Genomic DNA, 19,930 nt, shown 5'->3' with positions numbered 1-19,930 from the left:
AGTATGTTGTTAAAGGGACACGGTTTTGTAATCAAAAATTTTATTTTTTATGTATAAATTGGGTTATTGGTGCATTTTAAAGGAACATGGTCACGATTTTGGTCAAAAATTATTTTTCCGATTTATTTGTTAACAATGCTTCAGTAAGGCATTCTTTATAAGTAGCTAAAATTTGAGTGGCATTTGTTGAGTCATAAGCAAGTTACAGAGCTTACAATTCTTTGCTATGTAAACAAAGCTTTTGTTTACATTTTGAACGTTGAAGAGAAAATTACAGTTTTAGACCTAAAATGAATGTTTTAAACGGTAGGAACTGTTTAATTATGCTGAAAATGAATAAGAAAATATATAAATCAGGTTGAAAAAGATTTTTAGTGGTATATTGAACATATGTAAACAAAAACGGGGCACGAGCCTTGTTTACATGACAAAGACTTGTGGGCACTGTATCTTGCTTATAACTTTACAACTGACTCTAAAATTTTGGGTAATCATTACAAACGCATTTTTGCAATAGTAAAAGCAGAAAATAAATTCTGACCAAAATCGTGACCATGTCCCTTAAAATGATTGTCCAAAATATCAAATGTTAAATTAGTCAAGTTACAAGCGAGATACAGAGGTAAGAATTGATAGTTATGTAAACAAAGCTCGAGTCTTTTAGTTGTTTACAAAAAATGTAATGTAGAGAATTGCCATTTTAGACAAAATGACAATTAAAAAACAATTTAAACTTATTCAATCTTATTGAATACTATTATCAACAAAAGAAAGTTACATTTGAATGAAATTTACACCAATACAACGAATATGTAAAAAAAGACAATATTCTAGCTGTGTTTACAAAACAAAGAATTATAAATCAGTATAAACATTTAAAATGGAAAAATAAAATTTGAAAATGTTAAGTCAAATCGTGTCCAAATCCCTTTAAGAGCTGCCTGATTCATCAAAGTTTGTCTGATTCGATACGTAAAAATTCCAAAATATAGGCAATCATTCCATCCGATTTAAAAAGCAAAATGAAAATGAAACGATATCAAAAGAAGCTAACACCACCTTCACAAATGAAAACGTCAACGCATTTGAAATATTTAGCCTCAATTTACAAAATTGACATCAATTTATATTGCATGTCTCAAAGATTATCTTCACAAGTCAACTCTTGCACAGCAAACATGTTGATCTTTTTCAGATTGACCCTTCAAACTAATAGCCTCGGTTTTGGGATATGGAGTAACAAAACCAAACTTATAAACTGATTGAACCCCATTTATTATTATTTTCGAAATTAGCTCAAATTTGGAACAGAATTAACCCTTAATTTTTGCATTTTCCTTTCCATAAGGATGATTTATGATAAATTATGTTAAAATTGACTCAGTAGTTCTTGAGCAGAAGATTTTTAAAAACGCAACCCCCCCCCCCCCCTTTTTTTTTTTACAGTTCAGGTTTTCTCCGCGTTGAATAAAAACTTGCCTTTTCATTCTGCAATTTATATTTGCCTTCCAATAAGGATGCTTTGCGCAAAAAAAAGTTAAAATTGGCCCAGTGGTCTTAGAGAAGAAGTTCAAAATGTAAAAAGTTTACAGACAAACGGACAGATGGACAGGCGACAGACAAAATGTTATTACAAAAGCTTCTTGAGCTTTCAGCTCAGATCCGAGCCAAAAACTGCTTTATCTGATATTCTGTGCATTCTGCCCATTCTATTTGGACAAATCAATTATCAACATGATCAATGTAAGCAGTTTCCAGTAATCAGATCGTAAACATACAAACTTACCGTTGAATTTCCAGTGAGAAGTTCCATTAATTTTGCTATACCCTCCCTCACTGCATCAGCATTATATACAGATCCACGGACAATCACAGTGGAAACATACATTCGAGGTCGTTGACGGAAATTGACAGAGATGTTATATTGTTGCTGTAGTTTCTGAATTTCAGCTGAGTTAACATCAGGTAGAGGACAAAGTGTTCCAGTGATTGGTAATTCGAACATATAAACTATGGGAAGTAGTTCCTGCAGTAAAAGAAAATAAGTCAAAATTCTGTTTTGTTTGGCATAGCCTCATTTTATAATTCCGGAGATATCAAATCTATAAAAAGAAAAGAATGTCTTTTTAGCATTCAGTTCAGCTCAAGTGAACAAGAAAGTATCATATATAGTTACCAGAGTGAAAAAAAAAAATGATTTGACAGTACCCGCAACAGTATTTTTTAAAAGATAAACAATAGGATAGGATTCACGCACTATAGGCATACTTGCCAACCTCCAACATGTGAAAATCTGGTCATGACCAGATTTGGAAAGTGAAAAATCTGGTCATAGCGCGTAACGACATTCACGACATATTTACCATGCATTCCAGGTATATACAAAAACTCAATAGAAATATATTTTAAAACTTATGTGTAATACTTTATTGCAAAGAAGCGTTTTAACTAACAATTGCTGATTTTGAATTTTGTAAAGTGATCTGACACAGAAAATGGTAGGTTGTGTTCAGCTAAAAAAAAAAATGCAAAAAGAGTTTCTGCTACATTAAACTTGCTTTTGAACTCTGTAAATGATGGCATGAAAGTTGTAAGTGACTTGGAAGACTTTTGTGTATTAAAAAGCATTCTATTCATGACTTAACTTTTTTGAATGTTTAGTCAGATCATTTTGGGCACAAAATCTAATATTCAAATGTGCATTACATAGAACACAAAAGCCTCGTTTTGTACTCGATTACTTTGTTTTACCTATGGGAATTCATTTTCCCAGATATGTTGATACTAAGGTACAAAAATATCGTTTTCTTTTTGTTGGTTTTGATTCCGCTAGCCCCGATGAAGACCCTTTCATATTGGAAGCCATCACACTTAATGATTTAAACCTTCGCTTAGTCAAAACAACTCATGATAATAATTACACTTAATGTGTCTGTTATAGCCATCGGCCTTGTTTATGCGTTACGTAAATCCAAGCTCAGCTTGGGTTCTTAACTGGAAGTCAAACGCGCAACGTAATTTACGAACCAAATCCGGAAATCGGGAGATTTTCGGGTTGTTCGACAAAAATCGGGTGAAAAGCATGACCCGCCAGGTCATAAAAAATAATCGGGTGAAGGGTTGAAAAATCGGGTGTGACCCGACGAAATCGGGTCAGTTGGCAAGTATGACTATAGGATAGGATTAACGCATGATAGAACAGTATACAGGCACGATAGGATAGGATTAACGCACGATTATACAGTATAGATGCACGATAGGATAGGATAGGATTGCTACACGTTAGGAAAGGATAAACGATGTGCATGATAAACATAAAATCGCCATAAACGATCTTCATGATAATAGCAGAATTTGAAAAAGAACACGAACGAATTAAGATTTACGTGGAATTTTATTAGTAACAATTGCCAAGTTGTTCATCATTGCTGCAACGATCATTTATAAAATGTATAATCAAAGGGTTGAAGGACCATAATGGCTTACGGGTTTGATATGACTATATTTACATGTATCGAGTATGATTCCCTCTATTTCTTACGGAAACTTTAGTTAATTTATAGCTCTATAGAAACTAACAGGACCGATATCAACATGCCTTGTTTTTTGATTGGTCGAACCTTAGTGACCGAAACCAGACAGGATTGAAATCTAGATTCCTCTTTTATCAATTGGTTAAAACCACCATTCATTCAATGATATGACACAAAAACACTTAAAACTAACATGCTCTCAAATATCAGTATACCTTGTATTCCTACACACTATGAACTGGTGCAAAAATATCATGAGTTCTCTTCCCTTTTTTTCAGTGTTTTCCTCAGAAAATTTTTGATGCCAAGGGGGGGGGGGGGGGGGGGGGGGGGGAGGCAGAGTTGGTGCGTGGTGTGACGCAACATAACAGCGTCACAGCCAGTGCGAAATCACTGCGCGTAAAAATAATATAACCATATGATGAAATGTACTGCATGTTATGTACTATAATTAATGCATTAATAATCTCATGAAATCTACATCAACAAGTATTATTTCATTTCATTTGTAATTCATACATGTACATCTATTCATATTTTTCTGGGGGGGTTTCTAGCAAAACTAGTAGCATTTTTTTTTTTAATCAACTTTTTAAAGAGGCTGACCTTCACAAGCTTTTATAAGAAATATAGATTCAAAAGGCAGTTCTAACACCTTCTGTTCTATTTTTTCCCTTAATTTATACAGAGATAAACTTTTTGAAGGGGGGGGGGGGGGAGAAACAGGCAGAACTAGAAAACTGACAAGTCAGGAAGTGCCCCGGTATGACAATTAATATAGAGAAGTGAAAAAAACTTTGAATTCCATCCTCTTTATATTAACAAAGATGAAAAATAAATGCCCGGCATAAGATGTAAAGAACTGCAATATATATAAGGTGGTAAAAAAAAAAATATGAAAATTATAAGTAACAACTGTATTTTTAAAATTTCAAGATAATTCCTGAATGTCCAAAAACTCTAAATAGTAACCAATTGTATCTGCATAAAACAGGGATAACCTCATGTCTTATAAAACAAGAGGCCCATGGGCCACATCGCTCACCTGAGGAACAATAGGTATGATAAAGTCAGCTTAATGGAGTCATAATACAATCTGGACAATGTACATTAATACATGTAGATCCTGTATAAATAAAATCCATTTTTCCCCCTTGGAACTCGGATAGCCCTGATTGCTGCCAATATTTACAAGAGCAGACTTTAATCACCGCTCCTGCACATATATAGGGACTCAACGTTACGCAGGTAGGGATGACCGCACACCTACGCAACTCAACAGGTACCAACGTTAACGCAAGCAGGTCATCCAAGCAGGGATGACCGCACACTTGCGCCAACAGCTCAACCTAACGCAGGGAGTGCCGCACACTTGCGCTAGAAAGGCCAGAACACCAGCAGGGATGACCATACACTAGTGCTCCGCCGCAACCACCACTAATACAAGCAGGTATGACCTCACACTTGTATTAATGCGATACAGTGCAGAAATGACCTCACATTCTGTATCGTTGGTTAGAAAAACGCGAAGATTTAGATAGAGCAGGGATGTCAACACCCTCAATCTCTCCATACCTGTTCAAGTTTAACCCCCAACAGTAGCTCGTTACACATCGTCGGATACCCACGGGTGATCGCGTCTTTTACTTATCAGTGATAAGTAAAAGACGCGATCACCCGTGGGTATCCGACGATGCTCGTTACAATGCAATAGACACTGTCCCTATATCTGTGCCGGCCTAAAATAATTCATAGTATCTAAAAATTGGAAATCAAAAATAAACAAACTAATCCAGCCTAACCCAAAACTACTTATGCAGAACAACTTATATACATTGAATATTTATTATTGTATAAAAATAATCATCACAATAATTGGTTAACAGTGGATGCATTAATTAAAATAATCAAGAATCAATAAATCAAGGGCAATAACCCAAAACAGTAATACAAAAAGATTCTAATAAAAAAATAGCTGCCTGCTCCAATTTTATAGTCATATCACATGTTGAGTTCTCAAAAAGATCCTTTACAATTGTTTATATATGGGATATTTAGCTACATCAAACTCTGAACCTTCTTGTGAGGCCGAAGAATTGTCCTGGAGCCAAAGTCTTAACAATAATAAAGAATCATCTTGCTGATTAGTTTTTGAGAAGAAGATTTTTAAAGATTTACTCTTTATTCCTATGTAAAACTTTAACACCCCCCCCCCATGTGGCCTCACCCTACCCCCAGGGGTCATGATTTTCACAACTTTGAATCTACACTACCTGAGGATACTTCCCACAAGTTTCAGCTTTCCTGGCTGTTTAGTTTCTGAGAAGAAGATTTTTAAAGATTTACTATATATATTCCTATGTAAAACTTCGACCCCCCATTGTGGCCCCAACCTAACCCCAGGGGTCATGATTTTCACAACTTTGAATCTACACTACCTGAGGATGCTTCCACACAAGTTTCAGCTTTCCTGGCTGATTAGTTTCTGAGAAGAAGATTTTTAAAGATTTACTCTATATATTCCTATGTAAAACTTCGACCCCCCATTGTGGCCCCAACCTAACCCCAGGGGTCATGATTTTCACAACTTTGAATCTACACTACCTGAGGATGCTTCCACACAAGTTTCAGCTTTCCTGGCTGATTAGTTTCTGAGAAGAAGATTTTTAAAAATTTACTCTATATATTCCTATGTAAAACTTCGACCCCCCATTGTGGCCCCACCCTACCCCCGGGGGTCATGATTTTCACAACTTTGAATCTACACTACCTGAGGATGCTTCCACACAAGTTTCAGCTTTCCTGGCTCTTTAGTTTCTGAGAAGAAGATTTTTAAAGATTTACTATATATATTCCTATGTAAAACTTCGACCCCCCATTGTGGCCCCACCCTACCCCCGGGGGTCATTAATTTCACAACTTTGAATCTACACTACCTGAGGATGCTTCCACACAAGTTTCAGCTTTCCTGGCTTTCTGGTTCTTGAGAAGAAGATTTTTGAAAATTTCTCAAAATTTTTCATTAATTTCTAATTATCTCCCCTTGAAAAAGGGTGTGGCCCTTAATTTTCACAACTTTGAATCCCCTTTGCCTAAGGATGATTTGTGCCAAGTTTGGTTGAAATTGGCCTAGTAGTTCTTGAGAAGATGTTGAAAATGTGAAAAGTTTACGGACAGACAGACGGACAGACGGACGGACAGACGGACGACAGACAAAATGTGATCAGAATAGCTCACTTGAGCTTTCAGCTCAGGTGAGCTAAAAAAACTAAATTAAATGTGTATTTAAAAAAGATTTAAACAGGTGTTTTATAAAATGCAAGCCTTCAGTGAATGCAAATACATTGTATCATCCAGGGTTGACCTCAACTTCAAAACAAAACATCAGTTGCAGACAAAGGTGTTCATTAATCTTCATATGACAGATAGAGATAAGCCTCTAAATTTTCTGCAGCAGGCAAGATAATTAATCACAGGGGATTAATTGTTCTGGTCTCTCATCCTTTTCTTCTAAATTTACAATAAGATTTATTTTCAGAAATGACAGAATGGGGTTATTATCTGATTACCTGTTAAAATTAACAGCATTAAGGCAGAAAAAAATAAAATTAATAATTAAAAAATAAAATAGTGAAAAAGGATATCTTAATATATATCTTGATTTTAGAATTCAATAAAATTATCATATATCATTGTGTACAGTATTTTAACCATCAAAGGCCGGAACGGCCACAAAGGCGTCAAGGTGACATTTTCTTTTATATAAAATGATATCAATAATTTGAATTTCTCCAGTTCTCTACTAATAGTCGTATATCAAATAATACTAGAATAAAAAAGTAAATGAATTATGTTTTGTGCTGCTTTAAAAACAAAAATCAGTATATTTCCTTATAAAATAGGTAGTGATGCGTTTATAATACAAAAACTTATCATGGTTACAAAAATCGAAGAAATTTCAAAGTAAAAAAAAAGATATTTTCTTTTTGCTTTAAACAGTCTTTGAACAATTTTCACAGGTTTATAATTTGAATATATTAACAGTGTGTCCCTAATTATAATAATAAACCATACTTTTATTTATATCAATTCCCGTTTGAAACAAGACTACCTATGGTATGATTGTTTACAAACAAATCCACAACACGTGCTATATAAATGCAGGTGCCACTACAGTATTTCACTGAAGGTTGACGTCAAAACATGGCTGAGGCAAAATAATTCCCAAATTTTCCTTTCAATTTGGTGCGTTTCCGCTCGAGACAGGAGCTGATTTTTTTTTTATAAGATGAAAAACAATGTGTAAGAGGTCTAACTATCCCAGTTTTGTAATAATGCGAGGTCATTTGAATTTTTGATGCATGTTCTTCCAGGAGGGAGGTGAAAAGGCCCGGACTTGATTTTCAAGCACATGTGTAACTTCGAGCTAAACAAAGTCTCACACCTCGCTGGATGCACGTGTGTATTTTGCTAGAAAATTGTAAATGAAGCTTTGTTTAAAAAGATGTCAAGAGGATTTTTCCAAGAAGTTATGCAATTTTGGTAAGAATATATAGTAAAATTTAATACTGTAGTGCAACCTAAAATGCTCCACCAAACCAACTGCATTATCGTGTTTTCTTATTGCAACAAAATCACTTGATACGTTTATCGCTAACATTTATTTTGGAGACCGTGCCCACTAAAAAATAAATTTACGTATCAAATTTTATTTTTATCGGGCACGGTCTCCAATTAAAATATAAGCGATAAACTTAATTAATATTTAGTAAATGTTTACACCTTATTGTATTCATCCGCCATTTCTTGATTAAGCAAATTTATACTTAATATGCAATGAACTGTCAATAACCAGTGAGGCAAAGTTGTGTTTTTTGTACACAATTTAGTTGAATAAATGAATAAAAATCTTGTAATACGTTTAATAATTAAAGGAACTTATTTCTTATGCGCATTTAAAAGGCAGTGAAGAGCATGAATTTTTGGACGATTGCCAATCCAGACATCGCTAGAAGGCTGCCGAGCATTAGCTCGACGCCTTAAAAATAAAGTATGAATATTATATATTTAAAATCCATATTTCAAAGAATGTACACAATACTACACATCATTCAAAATTGACCTTAACTTCAAAACAAAGTTCATTTGCAGACACAGGCAGTGCAGTAATTAATCTCAATGTGACAGATAAAGATAAAGCTTAGGATTTTCTTCCTGTGGAAGGTTAATTAATCCAAAAGGACAAATATTGCACAGCCTTCCAAGTATACAATGGTAACATTCTCAGCAGTTATCTCTCTTTGCCCATTATTATTATGCATAGTTAAGGAATCTACCCCACCACCCCAGCTCCAAACCATAAGACAGAGAGAACCAAACTTAGCATCAAAATATGTATTTCTGCATACTGAACTACCATGCCAAATTTGAACTTGATTGGGCAACCATGAAAAAAGTTATTAGAAAAAAACAGAAAATTTGTGGACGGAAGAGTGACAGACGGACAGACAGAAGGACGGACAGAGTGATTACTATAGGGCACCCGCAAATCCTTGTGGGGCCCTAACTATGCAATTACAGCAAACTTGTTTTGACACCAAATTTAATTAAAATTAATTTCTGCACTCTAACTTTGCAATCAGTCTATTCATGACGTGTACACAGTCATTTTCAGAGGCATACTATACGATGTCTCTATATTATAGTTATGTGATGTCGCTTCCGTGTATTACTTGCAATCAGGCTTAACTGTATTTTTTTTTCTTATTTGAGTACATTTGCTCATATTTTCCAATATTTTGACAGCAAATAAACAGTTCAATCATAGCACAACCAAGCTAACTCCATCAAGGGAACACTGTGCTATTTTTAGATCTTGGAAAATCCCCAACATTCGATAATGGCGGAGGTGTCGAAGAAGGCACATTATTTTAAAACAAATAGTAATCACCCCTCTATTTATGCATTTATTACCAATTTATAAACTCAGTTTCAACATATTTCAATCATGAGTTCAGTCCTTTAACCGATCACTGTTGAGATTTGAAATAATTGGAAAGATTTTTTGCTTATAATACATATAAGTATGCATAGCGGGAAGCATAGTGGCACTGTGTGATGCATGGCGGGGGCTATACCTCTATGCAAAAACAGCATGGAGAAGACACTGCATTTAAAATTAATTCGTATTAGATTTCGAGTTTATTTAAACAAAGTTAATTGATATTCGTTACAATAACGTTAGTGATAATTAACATATATAATATATAACATATAAAATATAATCTTGCTTAAGGTATGCGTTTACTCAGAATGAAAAAAATATTCCACTGATGATAATGAAAAACCATCTATTGTGTGTTAAAGGCCTATAATCATGGAAGTGCTATTTTTCACTTTCAAAAAAGTAGGTCAATGACCTACTTTCTGAGTTAATGGCCATTTAATATTTTTTTGAAAAATTAAGAAAAATCTGGGTCCATAATTACCGAAATACCTGAAATTTACCGAAATACCTGGTGAAAACACCAAAATACCCTTCAAAAACACCAAAATGCCCATTATTACGCCAGAAAGAGTGTATGTTTAGTATTGTATAAAAATAGTTATTGTATATAAAGTTAATTTTTTGAATAAATCAGCCGATTTTCGTGGTTATTGATTCAATTGCAATTCTTCCATGAAAGACAACTCTTTCATTAAATTTAGTTTTTAATGTGTTGATAAAAAACCAATATAACTAAATCTATATAAATCTTTTTATTAATTTATTTCTTGTAAATAACAATAATTAAATTCATTTTGAATAATTCATCTAAACTGGACATAAATGTTTTCATCTCATTGCACAGTGACCAATTATCTACTCACAATTATTTTCACACTTTTGCTAAACATTGATCAAATACATTTTGAGAAATATATAACAATTTGATGCTCCTAATTAAAGATCTAACATTTTATGCTTTAATCATAAAATATAAAACAATTTGATGCTCCTAATTAAAGATCTACCATGTTATGCTTTAATCATAATCATTACTTTGCACTAAAAATAATACTGAACAATTTTCGTCTCCAAATTAATAAATTATTAGAGGAAATGGTAGTATCGTATGTATCATTTGAATTCTGTCTTCGAAAAAGTCAGGATGGCAGGGTCGTATCCTTGCCTTCAATGTAAAACTCAATGTCAAAATGACACAATTCAATGCAGTGATTGTAACCAACCCAACTTAAAGTGTGGTCGCAGTCGCATCTATCATTTATGTGCAGAAATTGCTGTTGTAACCACAACAGATTTGATCAGGAGAAGTCACTTAAAAGGAATTTATACTTTGAATACTTTTTTGTCTTACCTTCAATTAGATTTGCATACATAGTTTTAAAAAAAATGAAATTGAACATTTTCGAATATTTAATAATGTATTTAGTCCTAAATTTTATCATTAGTAATTGAATAACAAGATAAATGCAAATCTAATTAAAGGTCGGACAATTTAATAGTTGTAAATAGATTTTGTACACGGTAATATATTAGTACTTTTTTGTTGCGAAAAATTAAAGTTGAAAACGCCTGTATCTTTTATGCATAAGCCTTTACAATGATAAGTTAGGAAAATGATAACTTACGTACAGAATTTGTATATCTTCAACTTATTAATATTTTTTTTAAGTTTAATAAGCCTGTTTCTTATTTGCAATAAGTTATGAAATTTACATGTATGACTTAGACAACATAATCATATTCTACTACTCCTCGTTAAGGTATCATCCATTTTTAGTTCATTAGATTTCATTACGATCAGAAATTCCAAATTACATAGAATTAATTTGATAATCACGTTAATTTTAATCTCTAAATCTATCCACGTGTAAATAACTGGAAAGGCATATAATATGTTTTACGGTGCGACCGTTGGGGCGAGCGCAGCATGTGATCAAATAATGAATTATGAAAAATCAATAAAAATAAAAATATCAACGTAAATTAATTTGAATGCAAAATAAAATATAAACATGCCTATTTTTTCCAGTAAATTTTCATTATTCATAATTTATAAGATTGTTTATTTATTTAAATGAATTCATCTCAGATACAGTAGGTTGTTGAATTAATAATAAAGATTTTAACATAATGTTTATTGCAGTTTATATCCTCTTTTCTTGCAGCAGACATTTTTCTTAAACTTACATATAAAAAATTGACTTATCATAGAGCCCCCCCCCCCCACCCGTTTAAAAAAAATATATAAATTACGTATAAAAAAAAATTTGCTGATCATATAAGAAAACAGGTTTTGGACCCCCCCCCCCCCCCCCGGGAGGATGTAATAAATGTGAAAATAAAGATACCATTGAGTAGTTAAAGAGCTAATATGCATACTATAACGCACTCACCATTCCTCACCCGGATTAGAATTTCCCTGATTTTGAGAATTTCTTTTTCATTTTGCTTGTAAATATTTTTTGAATGATGCTGCCGCGCCCCCTTTTAAAAAACGTTCCTGGAAATTAATGTGAATAAAATAAATGTGAGCTTTCATCCAAATGAGAGCAAGTTACAACGGTTTCCTATTTAAAAAAAAAAAAAAAAAGATGTCCCCATTCGTTAGCTTTGCAAGATTTTGAGAAGATTTTGGTATTTATATTTCAGCAGATTTACAATTTAACTACTTAGAGTAATTTCCCCTTATTGTGACGTCAAAGTTCACGTCGGTCAAGTGTCGTCTGTCTCTTTGAAAAAACCCCGGAAAAAAAACTAAGTGAAATATACTGTTTTGTTTACTTAAAAAGCATGATATTCTTGAAATTACACAATTTATCTGTTTCTCAAAAGTTTTACTTTGATTCTCGCGAGAAGGAATCAAGTCTAGTGAGATCGTCCGACATTGATGAATTGCATTGTGGGTCGAAATTTACTGACGCCGAAAAATTCTGTAGGATCAATGTGCAAGAAATCCATTGTGACGTCACTCGAAGGAACGACAACTCTGTTAGTCTTATGTAATGGAATTATCTTATTTACAATGCATGATGTACATAGTCTTTTATCTTGTTCTCATGAGAGTGTGAAATGGGAAACCATATTTACAGAGAATTACTGGGACGATTAATACAAGGCATTACTGGGACGATTTACTGACGCCAAAAAAATCCGTTGAATGAATGTGCAACTAATCCGAATTTTCTATTCACACACGCCTTGCCGGTAGAGCTCGCTTCGCGCCAGCGCTGGGCGCCGGCGAGCTGCGCTCGCTATTAGCATTATCAACCATTGATTAGTTTGATCGTTTATAAGGAGATAATGGTAATATACCTTGCTAGTTTAAAATTACATGTGGATACAGATTTTTAGTTAACGCGGGTATATCTACCCCCTATATACACAGCATGTGTCTGCTAAAACAACATCGAAGTTCACCCTCTATTGTATTGTACATGTTTTATACCTAGGGTAATGGAGTGACACGTGCCGCAAAAACAACATATTGCTGCTTGGTTATCGTTAAAATTGAATTTTAAATGCATGTTTTATAGAAGTAAAGATTTTGTTAAAGACAATTCAATTTATTGTCTTTAACTTTGAGCTTAACAATTACATGTATACTCATCGGAGTACAAATTATAATACACATAAAATTATTTACGACAGTATAATCATGTACATATCTTAAAATATAAATGGACATAAACGTATGATAAGTAGCTAATAAACTGTATTTTGCACTTTTTACCTAAATTATTGAGTTCCTTTCTACTGTTAACACTTATAAGTTTCACCAACTTAAAAACACTTCTTTTTTTTTTGTACTAAAAACTCTTTATATATAATTTTCGTAATTCAGCATAAAAAGGACACATAAGTATCTTTTAATCTTTTTTATTACAATGATTGTAAAATCTTTGATTTCTTAGCACCTTGTTGTGTTGATCTTTATATATATATATATATAAATATATATATATATATATATATATATATATATATATATATATTTATTTATTTATTTATTTATTTATTTATTTGCATTTCAATTGTTCTTTCCCACTGTAAGTCAATACGGAGGAACTGCAATTATTTTTCTATAATCACAATTGCTCTGTCTGTATACTATGATGTCATAAAGATGTGACGTCATATACTTTTCCATGACGTTATAGATTTAAACCACTATAACGATACATCATGTGTTTTTCTCCAACTCCATAAAATTGATGTATTTAATTTTAAAAAACGTGTCTTATAATAACATTTTAAAGGAATTACTGTTATAACACATCATTGATTCTGTTAACAAATCTATGTGAATTAAAAAGATAACGTTACATTACAGGCTGAATGTTTATTTTTTATGAAATAGCTAAATGTCAAGGTCTAAAACGGGGTATTTTCGAGTGGTAAAATGCAAATATAAGTAATAAACAACAATTATCTAGTAAACATGCCGTTATAAATAGCAACTGCTCTGCTGGCATATTTTCCATGATGCGCTAGCGTGCATCATGGAATATGCCAACAGAGCATTTGCTATTCATAACGGCATGTTCACTAAATAACGTTGTTTATTTCTTATATATATATATATATATCTCTGTGCTTTATATATATCTATATCATTCACTATGCAGGGCAGGTACATGTCAGTTTGAGAGTTATTGCAATGTTTGTGCTTGTAATATATGTTTGTATCTATATATGCAATGTGTATCGTTCCGATCCTCTCAAATTGTCGTTTAACTGTATTCCACCTGTATCTCAAGCGACTGTGTAGTGCACGGCCAGCGCGCTAGGTTCCGTTCGTTATCGAAAGCAAGATTTTTGTCTTGCCTAGAGAGCCAAGTGGGGAGCGCGGTGGCCGCTCACTGCTAGGAGAATGGGTTCCAGAGGTCTTGAGTTCAAGCCTCGGTCGGGGCAGAAGGTGGAGCTCCAACAAAAGTGAATTTCTCTGTGCTTTATATATATATATATCAATCCATTAGTCACTTTTAAATAAGGGAACACTCAATAAATACTTTTACTAAGATTTAAACAGGCAAATGAAAGTCAAATTTAAAGAATGAAATAAGGGGTATGATCATTTATCAGTCTTTCACTTGCACAAAGTCAGTTATAGTCCAGTCAGTTTTGTTGATAGAATTGCTGTTCGTAGAGCAAAAAACAATTTCTTTAGTCTGCCGTCGTTCAGATGTACACAGTCACTTTTTTTGCTTTGTAGGCTATCACAAGTGCTCACTGTCAGCCAAAAAGAGATAAAGAAATGTGTCAATTCCGAAAGATTTCTACTAGAAACTTATTGCGTACATCTACCTGATGAAAATCTCAACGTCTTCAACAAGTCAACTTGTGAAAAAGACGATGTTTCTTTGAAAATCTTGCGACACTTTCATCCGGCTTTATTGACCTATATACATGTAATACCGGCAAAAACGATCGGAGATGGTAGATGCCTTTACCGAGCCGTGTCCAGAGCCAAAACAGGGAGCGAAGTCCACAATGTTCTTCTGCGGCTCCTGACAGACGGACTTACGACCATTGTCAAGCCATTGGGCAAAAAATTAGGTCAAAGGAAAAGGAAGGTCAATGAAAGGATCCAGACAATTAAAAAACACAAATCTTAATTATCTAATGATACTTCAGTGCGAACGCCGAACCTTATTGTTGAGGTGCCCATTTAATGGGTAGGAATCGACGGACGTACATTAAATAATTATTTTTGGGTGATGTCAAGTCATTGACCTTGCTTTTCCTTATTTCAATGCATCCTCTTCTAGTGCCACCATGATTACTCATTTTTGATTTTTTTTTTTCAAAAATGATGTAAACCTACGTCTTTACAATAGTTGCTATTTTTATATTTGCTTCCGCTCTATATGGATTTTTGATGACATGTATATTTATTATAATACTTGAACTTGTGTTATATAAGTGTGCAAGAGAAAGTAGCAATTCTGATAGAAAAAGTAATATTTATAGTATTATCATGTCAAATTATTATATGATATTAAACAAGAGGCCCATGGGCCACATTGCTCACCTGAGCAACAATAGACATTATCAAATCAGCTTTACGGAATAATATACCAAAAAAAATATGGACAATGTAGTCTAACAGATCCTGTATATTAAAAATTCAATTTTTTTCCCAGGATATTCTGTTTATCATTGATACCTTTTTGTCACAGCATAGTCATTTCACATATTGAGCATTACAGTTCTCAAGAAGATCAAAATCAACTGGGATATAAACCTGCATCAAACTTGTGTCAGCCCAAGAATTGTCCAGAGGCCAACGTCTAAACAATTTTAAAGAATCAGAAATATGTCAAATGCTTGCATATAAGTTAAACCATATATTATAACATTTGAACTTTGGTGAATTGAAACTGTTTTCTTTTGTAAAATTGGACCCTCTACCCCATGTGGCTCCATCCTACTCCTAAATAAAATATGATTTTGCTACCTGATGATACTTCACACAAGTAACAGCTTGTGTAGAAGATATAAAAATAAAATTTCTCTTTATATTCCTATGTAAAAATTTGACCCCCCCCCCCATTGTGGCCCCACCTAACCCCCAAGGACCATGATTTGAACAAACTTGAATCTACACTATCTGAGGATGCTTTCACACAAGTATCAGCTTTTCTGGCAAAATTGTTTTTGAGAAGAAGATTTTTAAAGATTAACTCTATATACTCCTATGTAAAAATTCGACACCCCCCCCCCATTGAGGCCCCACCTTACCCCCAGGGACCATGATTTGAACAAACTTGAACCTACACTATCTGAGGATGCTTCCACACAAGTATCAGCTTTTCTGGTCAAATGGTTTTTGAGAAGAAGATTTTTTAAAGATTAACTCTATATACTCCTATGTAAAAATTCGACCCCCCATTGAGGCCCCACCTTACCCCCAGGGACCATGATTTGAACAAACTTGAATCTTAACTATCTGAGGATGCTTCCACACAAGTTTCAGTATTTCTGGTCAAATGATTTTTGAGAAGATTTATAAAGATTAACTCTATATACTTCTATGTAAAACTTTGACCCCCCCCCCCATTGTGGCCCCACCTTACCCCCAGGGACCATGATTTGAACAAACTTGAATCTACACTATCTGATGATGCTTCCACACAAGTATCAGCTTTTCTGGCCAAATGGTTTTTGAGAAGATTTTTAAAAAATATCACTAAATTTTCAATAAATCCTAATTATTTCCCTTTACAATAGGGCGTGGCCCTTTATTTTAACAAACTTGAATCCCCTGGTCCCAATGATGCTTTGTGCCAAGTTTAGTGGAATTTGGCCGAGTGGTTCAGGAGAAGAAGTCGAAAATGTAAAAAGTTTACAGACAGACAGACGGACGCCGGACAAAAAGTGATCAGAAAAGCTCACTAGAGCTTTCAGCTCAGGTGAGCTAAAAAGACAAAAAATCTCCATCTGGATGTATTTATATAAATATATTTTAGAATTTTTAATACTATTAATTAATTAATAAAATCTGTAAGGATTACCTCCCTTACTTTACTTGCCATAACATCAACAGTTACTTCACTTTTCAAAACAGTTTTAAAATCTATTTAGTACTATTAATTTATTAATAAAATTTGTAAGGATTACCTCCCTTAGTTTTCAACATCAGTGTACAATATATAGAATAAGGAAAATGAAAACTGTCATAAAATCATAAAACTTCATTTGCAGGGGTATACCAAAGAGGGCTACAATATTGCAGCTTAGTGAAACGTGGTGGCTACAGAGGCTGACCACTGGAAAAACACTGTTGTATTCCAGACACACCGAGGAGGAAGCCCATCAAACCAAAGGTTAAGGGTCTACATTAACTTTTTTTCCTACCTGTCCACTTTACTTGCCAGAACTTCAACAGTTACTTCACTTTTCAAAACAGTTTTAACATCTATTTACTATTAATTTATTTATAAAATTTGTAAGGATTACCTCCCTTGGTTTTCAACATCAGTGTACAATATATAGGATAAGGAAAATGAAAACTGTCACAAAATCATTAAATCTTGTCTGATCTTAATAAAAATTGCAGGTGCACATCTTGAGATGGTGTTCAACATATGTACAAATTTTCAGACTGTTCCATGCAGTAGTAAAAAATTCTATAGGGGGACAAAATTGTGTCTACAGACAGATGGACAGAGGGACAGACAGAAAGGTGATTCCAATACACCCCCCTAAGCTTCGTTTGTGGGGGTATCATTATTTTCAGCTTTTAATCTTTAGTTCTGAATTTCTATAATAAAGTCATTTATCATTAAGTTTTCCTGCTATTATTATTGATTTCTAGACCTCTCAATCAACTGTGCCAAGCCATCAAAGACAGATCAGGAGAGCAATTACCACACTTAAGAATGGAAAAGCAGCAGGACCTGATGAGCTACCTGTGGAGGCCATCAAAGCTGACAAAGAGACAGCTGTTAACATCTTGTACAGCCTTTTTAAGAAGGCTGTAAAGAAGCATTCTTATTAGGCTGCCAAAGAAAGGAGACCAGGCGGACTGCAATAACTACTAGGAAATTATGCTCTTGTCAGTGCCTAGCAAGGTCCTCAACAGGATCTTTCCCGAGAGGAGGAGGAGGCAGAGGACCCAAAGCTCCGGGACTAGAAGGCAAGTTTTTGACACAAAAGATCATGTGCTGACAAGATTGCCAGTTTGCTTATCATCACTGATATTGAAGTCTCCTTTCTATACTAACTTCATTGACAATGAGAAAGCATTTGACACAGTGGACTAAGAGACATGGTTGAAGATACTGAGGCACCATAGAGTACCCAAGAAACGTGACACCCTGATCAACATTCCAAGGCATGACATGCAGGTTTGCTTATGCTGGCCAGAGGTCTGATTGTTTTGAGGTCAAGAGGTTTGATATGAGTTTTTGCTGTCATCATTCATTTTCTTTTTGGTTACTGACTGGATCATGAGGATTACCATATAAGGCAGGAACAGTGGTATACAGTGGACAGTCTTCATGCAGCTCAACGATCCTGACTTTGCTGATGACCTGGCTCTCCTTTCACACAACCAGTCAGATGCAGAACAAAACAATTCGCCTAGCAACAAAATCAGCAGGAATAGGGCTCAAGATCAACTTAATGAAAACAGAACTGATTAAGATCAACACCACTGCCCAAATACCTGTCATAGTTGGTGGTGAGCCTATCAGAAAAGTTGAATCTTTCATCTACCTGGGGAGTGTGGTGGACACAAAGGCGGGCACAGAACATGACATTATATTCAGATTAGGCAAGGTAAGATCTGCACCTACCATGCTAAAAAACATCTGGGCCTCAAGGAACATTTGCACTTACCAAAATGTGGATACTCAACTCCAATGTAAATACTGTATGGAGCAGAGAAATGATGAATGTGACCATAACAACTGTCAGAAAGATCAAAACATTTTACAACACCATTTTAAGGCGCATCTTCAACATCCACTGGCCTAAAAGGATCACAAAAGTCCACTTTGTGAAGAATTTTGAAAGAGAGCGGGACAGGAGCCAATTGATATACAAATAAGAACAAGATATCTGTGAGCCAATGCTCACTAGTGATACCCCCGCTCTGATGTGAATATGCAAAATAAGCAAAGTCGACATTTAACAGAAAGCTGGCATCCGATTGGTACAGAAATATATCCCACAATATGGCATGCCTAATCAAATAGTGTGTTAAAATATCAAGCAGCTGCGATAAATAGCTGCTGAGAAATTTTTGAGGAAAATTTTTAGAAAATTTTGGCTAAAATAAACAAAGTACTCATTTAACAGGAAGTTGACGTCCGATTGGTACAAAAATTTATCCCACGATATGGCATGCCTTAACAAACACTGTGTAAAAATTTCAAGCATCTGCGATAAATAGCAGCTGAGAAAGTTTTGACGAAAATTTGTTTGAAAATTTTGGCGAAAAATAAACAGTCATTATTTAACAGGAAGTTGACGTCCGATTAATACAAAAATATATCCCACAATATGGCATGCCAAAACAAATAGTGTGTAAAAATTTCAAGCATCTGTGATAAACAGTTGCTGAGAAATCTTTGACGAAAATTTGTTTGAAAATTTTGGCTAAAAATAAACAAAGTACTCATTAAACAGGAAGCTGAGGTCTGATTGGTACAAAAATATATCCCACGATATGGCATGCCTATACAAATATTGTGTACAAATTTCAAGCATCTGCGATAAATAGTTGCTGAGAAATCTTTGACGAAAATTTGTTTGAAAATTTTGGTTGTCATCATTTAACAGGAAGCTGAGGTCCAATTGGTACAAAAATAAATCCCACAAGATGACATGCCTTAACAAACACTGTGTAAAAATTTCAAGCATCTGCGATAAATAGTTGCTGAGA

General features: G+C 34.2%; 1 protein-coding gene across 1 annotated transcript in view; it reads right to left on the bottom strand.

The window, feature by feature from the left end:
• The window catches only part of LOC128165932 (protein bicaudal C homolog 1-like), a 304,614-nt gene that overhangs the window by 195,596 nt on the left and 89,088 nt on the right, over positions 1-19,930 (bottom strand). Inside the window, exon 8 of the mRNA XM_052830867.1 lies at positions 1,787-2,026. Coding sequence (XP_052686827.1) covers positions 1,787-2,026 — 240 coding nt within the window. The remainder of the gene's footprint in view (positions 1-1,786; positions 2,027-19,930) is intronic.

The sequence above is a fragment of the Crassostrea angulata genome, chromosome 10 (genome assembly GCF_025612915.1).
Source record: "Crassostrea angulata isolate pt1a10 chromosome 10, ASM2561291v2, whole genome shotgun sequence".
Classification (NCBI taxonomy): domain Eukaryota; kingdom Metazoa; phylum Mollusca; class Bivalvia; order Ostreida; family Ostreidae; genus Magallana; species Magallana angulata.
This window is presented reverse-complemented; position numbering and strand designations above follow the sequence as displayed.